This window comes from Geotrypetes seraphini, chromosome 7, assembly GCF_902459505.1.
Source record: "Geotrypetes seraphini chromosome 7, aGeoSer1.1, whole genome shotgun sequence".
Lineage (NCBI taxonomy): Eukaryota > Metazoa > Chordata > Amphibia > Gymnophiona > Dermophiidae > Geotrypetes > Geotrypetes seraphini.
This window is the reverse complement of record NC_047090.1, coordinates 136,879,253-136,895,925: the sequence shown is the minus strand read 5'-3', so window position 1 is coordinate 136,895,925 and position 16,673 is coordinate 136,879,253. Positions and strand designations below refer to the sequence as shown.

Below are 16,673 nucleotides of genomic sequence, written 5' to 3'. Positions count from 1 at the left end.
GGTGGGCAGACTAGATGGGCCGTGGGCCCTTATCTGCCGTCTATTTCTATGTTTCTATGTTTAACTTAGCCTATGGTTTAGATTTCGGCCCCTTATGTGATTGAGTTTGACACCCCAGCTTTAGGTAACAGAATTCCTTTACTGTTCAGATCTCAAAAATAGGTGTCAGGTAAGCATCTGGATAAGGCTGTAAGACACTCCAGAGGATTTATTTCAGAACCCCTAGTTCAATCTGGGTACAAAGGGTAATATGGATTTTACATGCATTACCTTTGATCTCATGTAATTACTCTGGTTAATTGTTTACTTTTGTTATTGTACTCTATAAAAACCAATAAACAGTTTGTACTAAAAAAAGCCCCTCTCCACTCTAACACTGAGTTATTTAAACTCCCCCCTCCCCCACAAATGAAGAGCTCATTTCCAAAACTCACTGTCCATTTTTTGCCAATTTTCAGTTGTAGGATTAATTTCATACATCAAGGGAAGATTGATATACTGTAGCTTATTCTTGTGCCAAAACTCATTTAAGTCCAAGGTATTTTAATGACTTTGAATACTTTGTGCAAAACTTACTTGGTCCAAAAAAAACCTGCTGCTGACAAACTGAGTGAGTTTTGGAAACATGTTCTTCAAATATAGGATATTCTGCTAAGAAATTTGCAGTGACTATAGAATTCTTTCTTTCTTACCAGCTTCAGTGCAAACATTTCTCAGATCTGCTCCATTAAACCCATCTGAAAGTTTTACAATGGCTTCATAATCTATTTATAAAAAATAAAGAAAGAAATAATCACAACAAAATACCAAAAGTGAAATTTAATTACAAGTACAAATAAAATATATTTTCATATTCTGGAATGACTGAGACAATTCTAATTAAATTCTAACAAGTTTCAGTCAGGATCACTGCCTTCAAAGAAAGATCTTTAGAGTTCCAAGAGTAGGCATGTGGCTGGGGTCCAAATATTTAGGAGGGGCCCTTTGTGTGCTAATTTAATGGCTTTCAACACAGGTTTCTGCCCTGGTAAGTTTCCAAGAGGATACTGGGTTTGATGGACCTTTAGTCTGTCCCAGTATGGCAACTCTTATGTTTTTATGAATTTGATAACATTACAGGCTGTGTTTATCAATACTAAATAGCAAGAAAGTTCAAGACTAATGAGAGAAAGTTATAATTAAGCTCCTATTTATTGACTTTCCATTTGTATATTTGGTCAGTTTTGAAAAGAGGTGCATTTTGATACAACAGAGGCTATACTTGCTGCAAATGATTTCAGATTACATGACAAGAAAGAGCAGCCTAATATTTACAGCAATGGACTGGGGACCAGGGTTCAAATCCTATTTCTACTACAGGCATTCCTTGTGATCTTGAGCAAGTCACTATCTCCTGTTGCCTTTGGTATCCACTAACATTTTAAGCTCTTGGCAAGTAACTTGCACCTAAACAGTAGTAAGGTAAGACAGTGACGTAGTGAGGGTGTGTGGCCCCCCCCCCACCGCCCCTTCCTTTCCCTTCACCCGCACCTCTTTAATTTCTCTGGCGCGAGCAGCATCTCCAACTTACTGCTTGCGCTGACCTCAGTCTCTGATGCCACTTCTTGGTCCCGTGACCTGGAAGTGACATCAGAGGGAGAGGCGAGCCCATACAAGAAGCAAGTTGGAGATGCTGCTTGCGCTGGCGAAGAGTTAGAGGTACTGGGGGGAAGGGAAGGAACAGGAGTGCGGAGAGGGTGAGAGGCGCTGGCACCCCCCGCAAAGATGGCACCTGAAGCGATCTGCCCCCCCCACCCCTCAGTATGCCACTGCAATAAGCTGCTTTGAACATTATTTTGAAAGGCAGAATGACAAACCAAATATTTTTATAAATGATCTGGAAATTGGAACAAGTGAGGTGATTAAATTCGTAGACACTAAACTGTTTATTCATTTTTAAAACATATATTCATTTTTAAAACATATATAATAAGTGAAATACAGAGTAAATTATTCATTTTACAATATAGACATAACTTAAAATTTTTCAAAAATTCTTGCTTATTAATACCCTCCCCTCACCCACCAAAACTTTTCCAACCATTTTTCCAACCTTATTTACCTCTCATCCCTCCCCCCTCCCTGGATGTGCATATTATCTAAATAACTATAGAGATTCTAGGGGATCTTTAATATGCAAAATAGTACGCATTGGGGACATAATTTTCCATTCCAAAATTAACCATTCTGGATAATGTTCCATGAGATCAGGTAGGATCCAGTAAACACTATGTTCAAAGTTGTTATAACGTGTGTACGTGTGTGTGTGTGTGTGTGTGTGTACGTGTGTGTGTGTGTGTGTACGTGTGTGTGTGTGTGTGTGTGTACGTGTGTGTGTGTACACGTGTGTGTGTACACGTGTGTGTGTGTGTACGTGTGTTTGTGTACGTACGTGTGTGTACGTGTGTGTGTAAAAATCTAATTTACGCACAAAATAAAACATACCACATGCCAGTTTCACAGCATTTTAAAAAATCTGTGCTTCCAGATACTGTGCTTACCTATTTCACCATGTTTTGTGATGGGGCCAGCATGAATCTTCAAGATATCTAGCCTGGCTTGTTCATTTGGTAATTCAATATCTTGAAATAACAAAGAATAAAAACATGAGTAACAGAAAATGTAGACATGTATGCAAAGAAATAAAAAGATCTTATAATCACAATGGAACTGTTCTATATAGCTTACGGATTTTTCTATCAAGTCTTCCAGGACGCAACAATGCAGGATCAAGTGTGTCTGGCCTGTTTGTAGCCATGATCATTTTAACTCTGTGCAGGGTGTCAAATCCATCCATCTGGTTCAGTAGCTAAACACAAAACATGCACACTATTAAAATATTTTGAAAACACAGAATTAGCATTTCAGTACCTGATGCAGCAGTAATTTAACTGTAAACTCTAGCCACTGTCAAAAGAACCCGTTTTCATTTGCACCATATTTAAAAGCTGTTTTTTTCACATAAAAATTATTTTGATATAAGAAAATATAATGGAAGGTTTTTGCCAATGATCTGAATTTCTATGAGTACAGTTATAGTGCTAAATCAGAGGCTTTCCCTCCTGCTTTAATAATTTGTGTATATACCTATATGTTTGCAACATAGATATTGTGGAGTTTTGTTATATACTGTATTTTTTGCTCCATAAGACGCACTAGGTACGTCTTAATGAGCGAATATTAAAAAAAACAAAACCCCACACATTTTTTTGCACCCCGGCTCCCAGCGCGCTTTCCGCTCTCCTGCCTCGGTTCCTCTGCTCTCTTCCAGCAGTGGCACAGCAAAGCACGAGGCAGGTGAACGCTTTTTGCTTGCCTGCCTGGTCCCATGTTGCACTCCGAATGGCTGCTGTCAGTTCTCATGAGTCCTGCAAGAACTCACGGCAGCCATTCAGTGTGCAGCACGGGACCAGGCAGGCACGCAAAAAGCATGCACCTGCCTCGTGCACCCCTGTGCCGATGCCGGAAGAGAGCAGAGGAACCGAGGCAAGAGTGCAGAAAGCGCACTGAGAGGCAAAAAAAAAAAAAAAGAGAGTACTGGGGGGGGCCCTACCTTGGGGCTGGCTAGCTGACTAACTGCCACTAAGAGTGCCCACCACTAGACGTGCCCTGTACCCTGTCCCTGCCTACCACTAGACCACCAGAGGGGGTACAAGGTACACCATACACTGCACATAAGGTCATTTTTGCAAATAAACAAACTAACAAAAAAAAACAAAAAAACAAAACAAAATCAACCTTACAGTTCCCAGCTGTATATAGAAACTGAAGAATAGTTTAAGGAATTTCTAAAATGACAACCTGTCAGTAACAATCAGTTATGTGAAGTCTGGCAATAACTAAACAGAAACAAAATTTTCAACCATTATTTTATGATGGAAGGATAGAGGGAATAAGAGCTTCAGGTAACTAAGGAATGCTGTAACCTGTGTAACTGATACTGCATATTCAGTTCTAGGTTTATGATCTCTGCATACATCCTGCACATCTTAATTTAAGAGAGCTTTTTTGGGGGGAGGGGAGGGATAGTACAGGAGATAAAATGATATATCTAAGTTGTTTTACAACTTGTTCTAAGGTCGCTTTCATTGATATTTGTCTGTTTATATTGCTAGATTTTATATTGAGCTTTTTTTACAGCAACGGTTCAATAGTGAGGAGAGGGAGGAAAATTCTATTTGTCAGTAATGGATGACCTGAAATGGAACATTGTTTTGCTTTATTGTTGCATCACTATCCAGTCATCAATAAAAACTGTTTAAATATATTAAAAAAAAATTAAAAGTAGGTCATGCTCCACTGTCCAGTTCATTGGAAGAACCACATGTTAAGGCTTAGGCTAAGGTTTCAAAACATTCAAGTCAGGTAGTCACAGAATATCAACTTATGAATTTCACAAGATTAAACCCCAATAAATAAGCAAGTAAATCTGAACGAGAAAAAAACATGGCTACTAAAAAACTGATTTTACAACACCAAGCTTTAGGGGCCATGATTCTATGAATAGTAATATACTGATGTACCATACTGTTCATAGTTATGAATGTCCCTTTATGGTATGTAATTATGAGAGATAACTTTTTTGTACCCAGATTGTGTTTAACAAATTTGTAAGATTACATAAAAAAGTGAAACAACAAGAGCAGCTTTACCTCCATTAGAGTTCGCTGAATTTCTCTATCAGCTGAGGTTCCCTCAGAAAACCGTCTGCCACCTATATAGTTAAATTTTCATGAGAGATAAAGGAGCAGGAAAGATTGTATTAAAATCTGAAAATTTTAATATAGACGACCCAAATCTCTTTCCCATTTCATAACTGCTAGTTCTAAGTGCGTTTTTTTTGTGTTACAGCACAGCAGCTAAACCTATAACCAATTAATCAAGTTATAGCTATTCCATCAAGAATTATAACTCTCCCTTCTATAGCATCATCAAAACTCTAGCAAAGGACTGGGCCTAGAACCAATCTCAATTCCTTCTCAGTGGTTACCTTCCCTTCCAACTGGAGCCCACTGACACACATACAAGTTACCAAGAGCTTGCAAAGGGTTCAGAATTTCAAGCAAATCATATATAGAAACAATAGTTAATAAAAGCCTTTAGAATTAATCAGCACTCAGAATAACTATTTATTATTTCCTCCATAATTTCTCTATCTCAGCTAAGGTGTGAGAGGAGAAAGGATATACAAAATTTACTTAAGATACTTAGCTTATAAAGAGGGAAGTTTAGAATACATTACAAGTGTTATTCAAAACTGTTTACTCAGCATGTACAATTGGAATCTCAAAGCAGTGCTTCTCAACCCAGTCCTTGGGGCACATTCAGGAGTGAGGTTTTCAGGATATCCACAATATATAATATATACACGAGAGAGATTTGCATACAAACTTCTCATATGCATATACATTGTGGATGTCCTGAAAACAAGACTAGCTAGGTGTGCCCCAAGGACTGGGTTCAAAATCATCATTTTAGAGCAGGGGGGTCTCAACCCAGTCCTCAGGACATACCAAGCTAATCAGGTTTTCAGAATCCCCACAATGCATATGAGATTTTCATGCACTGCCTCTGTTGTATGCAAATCTATCTCATGTATATGCATTGTGGAGATCCAGAAAACTTGACTGGCTTGGTGCATCGCAAGGACTAGGTGGAGATCCCTTGGTACAACTTTAGTACTAGAATTTGTTTGCAAATATCAAAATTTCTTATTTTAATAGTCTTTTCTCTTGTCCTAGATATTTTAGAGAATAATATTGTTTTATTAATTTCAAAATTGCACTGAATAACTGGTCAGATTTGTATTCAGATTCAAAAGGGATGCCTCATTATATAAAAATCTCTTCCCCGGGGTACCCGTATATTTGCTTATGACATCTCATAATTCTGGATTAGTAAATAAGAAAACAGATTAGCAGTATATTAGAATATTTATCTACCTATCATTCCTACTATGATAATCTATTTAAAGCCATTATGAAAATTCTTTGCTGGGCTGCATAACATTTCAGGAGCAGTATAGTGCAAGTATCTTTTTTCCCCTCTTTCCTAGCCTATCTGGCTTTTACAGTCAGGATAGTTCACAGACTCAGGAACCTATGCTATGAACTATTCATTTTGATTTAGCTTACAACAGAAGGCAGTCAATTCCCTGTCCCTAGAGAGCTTATCTAAGCTTGTAACTGAGGCAATGGAGAGTGAAGTAACTTTCCCATAGTTACAAGGATCATCTGGTCTATTTTTAAATCATATTATGTGTTTCAGGGTAGATAGGAGATGTGAATTTTAGTCTCCTCTATACAGGTGGTTTGAACTATGTGCCAAGAGCTACATATGTCTGGCTCAATCTGTCTTATTTGCCTTATTACAGATGCCTAAAATTAACTCCTACCAGCAGCGTTTAAATTGCTTTCTAAATCCATGAGTAACTTTTGGACACATCTGTTTATCTACAGGAAAAGAGCTTACCAGGGTAAGTGCATAATCTCTTTCTCCAGTGCAATAGATGAGACATTCTAGACATCAGGGACATACAAAAGCAGTCCCCCAAAAAGCTAGGGCAGGACCCGAAAGCAGAGTTCTGTCTTGCCGCCATGTCCACTCTGTAGAACTTGGTAAACGTGTGATGAGAAGACCACGTTGCCACTTGGCAAATCTCCTTAGGAGATATAGATCTAGCTTAGGCCCACGAAGAAGCCACACTCCAGGCAGAATGCCCCTAGATGGAAACAGGAGACTGTTTCCCCAAAATAATGCAGGCTGATGAACGGCCCTACGGATCCATCTGGAAACTGTGGCTTTGGAAGTGGGAATGCCTCACTTAATTGAATGAGTCGGCACAAACAAATGGTAAGAGAGACAAAACTCATTCGTGACGTTCAGATAATTAAGAAGAACTCTGCGCACATCCAGTTTCTTCAACAGGCAGTTCTGTGTCTTGATACTTGTCAGTTGAAAAGCAGGCAAATACATTTCCCAATTAACATGGAAAGCCAAAACTACCTTTGGCAGGAAAGACGGCACCATTAGCAGGGAAACCCCTGCCTCTGAAACATGGAAGAAAGGGTCCTTGCAAGACAAAGCCTGCAGTTCCGACACATGATGCGCTGCAGTAATGGCGACCAGAAAAACAGTCTTGAGCATAAAGTCCAAGAGGGAAGCATCTCGATGGGGCTTAAAAGGCTAGACAATTTCAAGTTAAGGTCCCAGGAAGGGAAAGGGTGCTTAACCTGCGGTCTGACACAAAGAGCTCCCTTCAAAAATTAAGCAACATCAGGATGAGATGCCAACAAGGACAGACGCTCCTGGGATCTAACAAGAGAGCCTGGCCACCTGGACCCAAGGAGAAGCCACAATGGAGGCCTTTATTCAAACCAGCCTGAAGAAAAGCGAATATTATCCACATCGGAGCTGAATAAGGGTCCACATGGTCCTGGGCACACCAGTGTTGGAAGGCCTTCCACGCCTTAGTATAGATGACTTCTTAGACTACAGAAGAGTAACAACCAGGGCAGAATATGCTTCATGATCTAAGGCTGAGTGCTCAAGAGCCATGCCGTGATAGCACAGCAACCCAGATCTTCCATGGAAACCGGACTCTGCTTGAGAAGGTCCGGAGAGGCACTCAGCTGAAGGCTGTGACCTCGGAACCCTGCACCATGGTCTGCAAGGCCAATCTGGAGCCACCAGAAGGGTGCAGCCCGGATAAGATACAATCCTCTGAATGACCTGGCCGACATCAGGCAAGAAGCAAACATACAGGAGAATCTCCTGAGGCCAAGGCTCCACCAGAGTGTCGAGCCCCTTGCTTCCAGGCTCAGATCTTCAACTGAAGAAGCAATCCGCTTTCCTGTTTCGCTGGGATAGCTGAGCATTTGGTCATCTGCTTTAGCAGGGGAGAAGCTAAGCTGGATGCTGCTACCCCTCCCCGCTGCATAACACAGCACAATGATGCTCCAAAAGCGCTAAATTTGCAAAATCCTGGCAAAAATCCACATGAGAAGAGCTCAAGGACTCCATTCTAGCAAGTTTCCAGGCAAAATAGGCAGTTCTGAAGAAACAGGGAGCTTTAGAAAAAAAGATCACTAAAAATCCAAGATGGCCGCTGCCAAGAAATTAGCACCAAAATCGTGATATTTTTCACACTTCCCAAACTCTAAAAACAGTGATTTTAGGATTTTTCAGGAGAGGGAACATTGAAAATCCCACTTTTCCAACCTCCCCCAATGTCTCTCACAGGCTGTCAAGCCTGTGTACTCACTGTGACCTGACAGGATGAGTGCTGGAAACCTGCTTTCAGCTCTCTCACAGTAGCTGGATGAGAATATTCACTGCCACAATGCTGAGAATGCTGCTGCAAAGCTGATCTTCAGGCTGCAAGTCAGACTCCAATGTCCATCCCTGCAGACCAACAGATGCGCACCGGAACGGACGGAGGCGCAATGACACAGTCGTCACTCTGCGTGACACCGCCAAGCCTCCTAAGGGTGCTTAACAGCCTGCACTTGACCCTTGATTAACAGAAGGTGAGACTACCTCAGGGACAGCCCTAAACTCCGGAGAAAACTATGCAGGCTGGCTAACAGGTACCCAGTGGGATCAGCCTGTCAGCTACAGACCGAAGTCTGTGAATTCTCAAGTAGGCAGAGCTTTAACATCGCTCCATGCACCAAATTACCCAAAACAGGGATGAAATACATCACATTAAAAATAATAAAATGGGGAGAGCAGAACAAACACATCTGAGGTCAAGCATGCAAAAGGAAAGCACTGAGAGTGGAGCTGGAGAGCCCAGTGAAATACAAGAGGCAGAGTGAAAAATCTGGAGTTAATTCCTTCTGCAGCGTGCGGCTAAAGGAAAAAAACCTTACTGTCTAGAACAGGGGTGCCCAACACGTCGATCGCGATCGACCAGTAGCTCAGGAAGGCAACACGAGTCGATCGCGGAGCCCATCCTGGGCTCCGTGATAGACTCGTGTTGCCGTCCTGATCTACCGAGCCGATCAGCCTTCCTCTCCAGTGTTCTCTCTAGGGCCTTTTAGCTGGGCGGTCCGCCCAGCTGTCATCTGCTGCTGCTGCTGCCGCCGCTGCTGAACATTAAAAAAAAACAAAAAAAAAAAACGGCTTGGAGATTTCAGCCCGTAGCGAACTTATGCTCCATGGCTCTAACGTGTGCGTGCCGGCTTCCCTTCTCTTCCCTCCGAAACCGGAAGTTATGTCTTGGGGGGGGGGGGGGTGGAGAAGGGAAGCCGGCACGCACATGTTGAGAGCCCTGAAGCAAGCGTTCGCTACTGGGCTAAGGCGGGAGACAGGTTAGTGAAGCATTTGCTCTTCTTGCTGCCGGGTCCTGCCTACTTTCTGTTTCCGCGAAGGCAGGACCCGGTAGCATTTTCCCCAATAGGTCGATCGCGATCTTGGGCCAATCAGCCTTCCTCTCCCCGACGGCAGAATTGACATCGGGGAGAGGAATGCTGGTCGGCGAAGCAGGGAGCGCTTAGGGCGGCGTCGGCTTTCAGGCCTGTTATTGGTAGCGGTTTGGGGCCTGTTATTGGTGGCAGTTTGGGTCCTGGTCCCCGATGGCAGTGGCTTGGGGGAGGGCAGGGAGAAAGAAAGAAAAAGGGCAGGCAGGGAGACAGAAGGAAAGAAGAGAAACAGAAAAAAAAGAAAGGGAGGCAGATAGAAAGAAAGGGCAGGGAGAGAGGAAGGAAAAGTTGGGGGAGGGAACGAGGTCTGGAGGAGAGGAAGCATACAGGCTAAAAGAAGGGAAGAAAGATTGTATGCACAGTCAGAAGAAGAAAGTGCAACCAGAGACTCATGAAATCACCAGACAAGGTAGGAAAAATGATTTTATTTTAAATTTAGTGATCAAAATGTGTCTGAATTTATATCTGCTGTCTATATTTTACACTAAGGTCCCCTTTTACTAAACCGCAATAGAGTTTTTTAGTGCAGGGAGCCTAAGAGCGTCGAGAGCAGCGCTGGGCATTCAGCGCAGCTCCCTGCGCTCTAAAAACTGCTATCGTGGTTTTAGTAAAAAGGGAGGGGGGTATATTTGTCTATTTTTGTATGGTTGTTACTGAGGTGATAGTGCATAGAGTCATCTGCTTTGACCTCTTTGAAAAACCCTGGAATAGGAATGATAATTAACATTTTCTATGCGTACAGTGTGTGTTGTGTTTTTTTTAAATTTTATTGTTGGTAGATCATTTTGACTTGGTCATTTTAAAAGTAGCTCGCAAGCCCAAAAAGTGTGGGCACCCCTGGTCTAGAAGGTAACATAGTAACATAGTAGATGACGGCAGATAAAGACCTGAATGGTCCATCCAGTCTGCCCAATATGATTCAATTTAAATTTTTTTAATTTTTTCTTCTTAGCTATTTCTGGGCAAGAATCCAAAGCTCTACTCGGTACTGTGCTTGGGTTTCTACTGCCGAAATCTCCGTTAAAACCTACTCCAGCCCATCTACACTCTCCCAGCCATTGAAGCCCTCCCCAGCCCATCCTCCACCAAATGGCCATATACAGACACAGACCGTGCAAGTCTGCCCAGTACTGGCCTTAGTTCAATTTTTAATATTATTTTCAGATTCTAGATCCTCTGTGTTCATCCCACGCTTCTTTGAACTCAGTCACAGTTTTACTCTCCACCACCTCTCTCGGGAACACATTTCAGGCATCCACCACCCTCTCCGTAAAGTAGAATTTCCTAACATTGCCTTTGAATCTACCACCCCTCAACCTCAAATTATGTCCTCTGGTTTTACCATTTTCCTTTCTCTGGAAAAGATTATGTTCCACGTTAATACCCTTCACCTATTGCACTGGAACAGTGTTTTGAGTATGTCTAAAAGACAAGCAAGGATTCATACCAATAGCATCTATTTCATCCATGAAAATGATACATGGCTGGTGATCCCTGGCATAGTTAAACATTTCTCGAATCAGTCGAGCACTTTCACCGATGTATTTGTCTACGATAGAGCTAGACACAACCTGTTTGGGAGGAGGAAAGAAAAAAAAGAATATATTGGCAAAAATGAAATAACTTTCTTAATCCCCTCCACCACTAAATATCCCTTTAACAAAAATTGATTTTCTAGAGAAAATAAAGATTGCTTTACCTTTAAGAAATTGCAGTCCAACTGACTAGCAACGGCTCTTGCCAAGAGAGTTTTTCCTGTACCTTAAAATAAGAACAATACCAGGTCACAAAAGTGCAGTACAAAAACAGAAAGGCAAAACATCCCTAGCCTGATCTCAATAGAGTCTGGAAATCAAAAAAGTAGTGCGGCAGAACTATAGGCCAACAAGACACCAATGCTACAGAACACCAACTCAAGATACAAAGTGCTCTACATCTTCTATATTTCTTGCATATAAATTCTCCTGAAGCAGATAGGACAAGCACAATACTCATGGGTTTAATTTATACCCAAAGTCCTCCGCTGCAGCCCAGTTCCAGATTCCACACATTTTGTTTTTGAAAAAGATCTGTTATTTAGTTTACTCCTCTAAATTTCCATCCAGCAAAAATTCTGTATTAAATCAGAAACAAAACCAATAAAAAATAAAAAAGTAGTCAAATAAGTTATTCTCTTAACTCCAAGACATATTTCTTGCCTGGTTAAACATTACTTTTGTTAAACTGAAAATGAAATACAGGCAAAAAGCAACCTTTTTGTAATATTATTGATTTTGCAAGCCATGCTTCCAGATACATTGAAACAAATATTCTTTAACTTAAAACAGCTTCTGAATTACTCATTTACAATGGAAGATTAGGTTCTTACCTTGATAATCTTCTTTCTGTTAGAAGACATAGGAGTCCGTACTCTAGGTGAATAACCAATGGTTTTGCGTTCCTTGCAGAAGGATGTTCATCACATCTTTCAGCAACTTCACCTTCACCAGTGGAGTATACTGCCCTCTTCAGTTTGTACTAAAGTAGTCGAGCTCCACTATGAGAAAAGTAATCAGGAGGGGCATGGGAACTCCCACGCAAACACCATATATTTCTGTTCTGCTCTGTAACTCATTAAACAGACTAATTAGCATGAATTTACAACATGGGTGTACCAAAAAACCAACCTGCTGTGTTCAACTAGCCCTAACATGTAGGGGCTCCAAAAATCAACAAATTCATTAGGGAAGTAAAATTCCTAAATGTCATAAATGACTGCTTCTTGGAGCAACTGGTCCGGGAAATGACAAGAGGGGGTGCTATTTTACATTTGGTCCTTAGTGGAATGCAAGATATAGTACAGGATTTAACTGTGTTGGGTCTGCTGGGAAACAGTGATCATAACATGATCAAATTTGAGCTGATACCGGGAGCAATGTCACAAAAAAAATCTACTGAAAGGGTGTTTAATTTTCAAAAGGGCAACTATGATAAAATGAGGAAAATGCTGGAAGACATTGAATCTCAAGTGTTTTCTGCGGGCCAGAAAAATGGGAATATGCAAGTACACCTTTCTCAGATCTAAAGAGGCAAGGAATTCCCCTGGTACTACTGCCACAATGACTGATCAAACCATTTCCATGCGAAACTGGGGTGTCTTGAGAGCTGCATTCATGGACTTTAGATCTAGAATCAGTCTCCGGTGCCTTTCTTGGGCACTATGAAGTATACAGAGTATCGGCCTGAGCCCGATTCTTCACCAGAACTGGTTCTATGGCTTGAATGTCTAACATTCAAATGAACAGAGAACAAACACCCAAGACACTACTTAGATTTTATTCATGTCCTTACTGAGGTGATGTGCTCATCATCTGTCTTGTCTAAGCTTGAGTTATTACTCACAATATCAAAATCAACAACTGGTGTATTGTATATAAAAAACATTAAAATTTGAGAGAGAAAAAAAAAAATTGAGAGTTGCAGCCGCGTCAATTATTATTTTTTTCTCTCTCTCGAATATTTTCCCCTGAAGACACATTTGCGAAAACAGGGTCTCCTGTTGGGAGTTATGTTGTTTAGTGTGGCGTTGTGAGCAAGTTTTTTGGCTGCAGTGAAGCGAATGGTTGTGGTTCAACTGAAGAGGAGTAGACGATGCATTTTGCTTGGTGGATTTCAGAAGATTGGGATGCTATAAGCTCCAGAACAGAGCCATTTATGATGAAGATTCTTGTGGACAGTTAAGTACTGTGTGTGAATTATTTGATTATTTTTCTCGTTTGGGATTTTTTTTGCTGTGAATTGTTGATGGTTGCATGATCAGAGAGTGTCTCTCTGTAGTAACTTCACAATTTTACCATATTGCTTTAATGAGCGCCTGTTGGTGAATTGTTTGCCACACCAATCTAATTGAGTTCGTTTTTTGCTTTTTGTTTTTTGACCGAATCCAGAAGTTGGGTTCAAGTGTTTGGTTTTTTGATAATCAAACAGTGGAGTTTTTTGGCTTATGATAGAGTTATGCTAGTTTGATTATTTCAGACTTATGCTTGAATAGAACATTACACATGAAAGCTGAGGTCTTTTTCTCCACTTTATATTCAAAAAAATTCATATGTATCATAAACCAGTATTTGAACCCCTTCAGATGAGAGCATAGATTTTTTGATAAGATTGATTTTGGAACATCCACCACATAATCCATCCCCTCCATTATCAGATGGGGGCACACATCCTCCACCGCAACCTATTGTCCAAACAATGCTGCCACTGCAGCCTTGAACCTCAAGGCTAGCGCTTCAAATTGTCTCTTAAGGACCACATCCACCTTGCGATCTTGTGCATCTTTTAACATCATGCCAGCCTATCTTGGGAGGGAGATACATTTGGTTACTTGAGCCACTGTGGAATCAACCTTCAGCTGGCTAAACAGTTGCTGAAATTCAGGAGCCATAGGGTAAAGTTTGGACATAGGTGGCCACCCTTAGGGTGCCCTCCAGAGACTCCCATTGCTCTGTGACCAGCAAAGTGATGTCCAGGATGCAGGGGTAAAAAGGCTGTTGAGTTTCCAGTTTAACTTCCCTGAGCACATCCATAACATGTGGTACAGAAGCAGACTTGAAAAGCCTGTGCACACATTGTTCAAGAACTGCTATCACCTCCTGACTCCCGGGCCCTGCAAGGGAACCGGAATTCCCTAGGTAGGAAGCATGCCTTAGGACAATAAAGGCATGAAGTCTGATTTCCAATCCTGTTTCTCCGGGTCACACAGGCTAATAGCAGAGTCCTTCAGCTACAGGGAAGTCTCCTGGGGTGGGTTCACTCCCTGGTCCAAAGCCGGTACTGCTTGTAGGCAGTGCAGTGCATCCCAGACCCATGAGATAAGATTTCCACAGGCGATTAATAAAATCTGTGGTAAATCCTGTAGGACCCAGGACTGGCTTTTCTTGGGCTCCGAGAGGGATATCTTCCCTGCAGTCCCCCAGAGGAGGCTAAGCCCGAGACTCTTGCCCCTCCCTCGCAAGCCACGCACCACACAGATACTCCTCAGCCAATCATCCAGTGCAAAACTGGCATGATATAGGGGTATAACTGCCTGAGAAGTCCATCCCAGTCAATTTTGAACCAAATTGAGGAATTTGAGGCAGATAGAAGCTTTAGAAAAAAGAAATTGTTTAAAATCCAAGTAGTTCAGGAGATACCCTTTTCAAATGGGTCATGAATTTGACATATTGCTTTTCTATGATAGAACCAAAGCAGTTTTATATGTATTATATATAGGTACTATCTCTATCCCAAATGGGTAGACAAAAACAGGGGGTGCCCAATACTCTATCCCAGTGTTGCAAAAAGTTTATACTGATTTCTCTCACACAAAAGCAACATTTTAACCAAAGACAGAAACTTACCTGGAGGGCCATAGAGCAAGCAGCCTTTTGGAGGTATAATTCCCACACGCTGGAATAACTCTGGATTTGTAAGAGGAAGCTCGATAACCTACAAAGAAAGAAACCAACTTGTCTTGTACACTGGTGACAATAGAAAAAAGCTGAAATTATTCTAACTCTTAAAATTTTCAGATTTATAATGGAAGGGTAATATAAGAGCTCAGAACCCTTTGCTAAATATTATATAATCTATGGTATTTAATAATCCTGGGAATGTACTACTTTTGGTTGGACAAGATGGGAGGGTTTCTTAATATGGATGATCGATATTTATTCATTTATATTTTATTGTAGTGCTGTTTACATACAGCCCCCTTTTATCAAGCTGTGCTAGAGGTTTTTAGCGCAGGCCGGTGAGGGAAGTGCTCCAACCTCATAGGAATTCTATGAGCGTCAGAGCATTTACGTGCCGGCCCACACTAAAAACCTGTAGTGCAGCTTGATAAAGGGGGAGGGGGATAGCTATTAGAGGTGACAATGGTTTCATATTGAGGGGGAGGGGGGAAGGAATAATTGGAATATAATGTGGGGATGACAAATGTAGTAACATCATTTTCTTCACTGTTGCTTTGAACTGATGTCATCAAATAAAAAGAATTTTAAAAAATTCTGATTAATTCTTTTCAAAATCAAGATGGGCAACTTCATTGCCTTCCCCATTTTTTTTACAGTCTCTGCATAAGATACAGATGGAAACATAAAAGATGAGGCAAACCTACAGTAGAGTCAAAAAGAAACAAATTGCCTAAATGATACAGCAGAAGCTGAAGTTAAGGTTTTTGTAACGCTCCTAGCTCATAATCAGAGGTTTTTAAACTCCAAACTGATGTTTAAAAGCTCTGATTCTTAGAATTTCAAAATTTATATTAAAAAAGCTAGACAAGACCCCCATTTGATGATTGTAGTTTCAGGAGAATACTGCCACATATACATTGATTCATTTTAGGCAAATATTTTTCTTATTGAAATTATATACATTAAACCAGTGGTTCCCAAATCTGGTTCTGGATGTACCCCAACCATTCAGTTTTTTGGGATATGCATAATGAATATGAGAGAGAATGCATGAAATAATTCCACTGCATGCAAATCTCTCTTATGAATATTCATTGTGGATTTCCTGAAAACTTGAATGGCTAGGTTGCCTCCAGGACTAGGCTTGGGAACCAATGCATTAAACCATATATAGAGAGTTTAAAAGGGTTAAGCCACAAATCTGAAAAGGCATTCAGAAAAATATCAATTTTCCCCTTAGATAAGTTTGGAAGTAGACTTCTCTCCACAAAATTGGACAACTACCCTAATTACTAGAAAATATAGGTTAAGCTCCCTAGGCATGCAAGTTAATACATCCTCTCATGTGCACTTTTTCAGCGCTGCATTGACTGCCTTGATATACAGACTTGGTCTTCAATCATCAGATCCTTTCTTTGGACCAATGAAGTATATTGAGTATCTCCCAGAGTCCAAGTCTCACTACAATATCCAGAAGTCTGAGGACTGTGACCTACACCTGAACCATCTTCTCGGGGTGGCCTGGAGGTGAATCCAAAAAATACTCGGTAAGAGGACAGAGAAACTCCAGTTTGTAGCCATCCCTGAGAACCTCCAGGACCAAGTGGTCAGAAGTAATGGCATAGCATTCTGCCAGAAAGGCCGACAACCACCCCCTGATGCATGGAGACACCAGCCTAACGTCAAAACTGTTTCTTTGCAGAAGCCACTGGACAACTCCCTGTAGACAGCTGATGTCGAGACCTGCCAAAGTGCGGCCTGGCAAACAAAGAGC

At 41.2% G+C, this 16,673-nt stretch overlaps 1 protein-coding gene across 3 annotated transcripts in view; it reads right to left on the bottom strand.

The window, feature by feature from the left end:
• The window catches only part of PSMC6 (proteasome 26S subunit, ATPase 6), a 99,488-nt gene that overhangs the window by 16,979 nt on the left and 65,836 nt on the right, over window positions 1-16,673 (bottom strand). For all 3 annotated transcript variants that reach the window (XM_033952409.1, XM_033952407.1, XM_033952408.1), the window contains exons 7-13: window positions 14,846-14,933; window positions 11,164-11,225; window positions 10,912-11,035; window positions 4,692-4,753; window positions 2,728-2,848; window positions 2,541-2,621; window positions 693-764 (exon numbers count right to left, since the gene is read on the bottom strand). In XM_033952409.1, coding sequence (XP_033808300.1) covers window positions 693-764; window positions 2,541-2,621; window positions 2,728-2,848; window positions 4,692-4,753; window positions 10,912-11,035; window positions 11,164-11,225; window positions 14,846-14,933 — 610 coding nt within the window. The remainder of the gene's footprint in view (window positions 1-692; window positions 765-2,540; window positions 2,622-2,727; window positions 2,849-4,691; window positions 4,754-10,911; window positions 11,036-11,163; window positions 11,226-14,845; window positions 14,934-16,673) is intronic.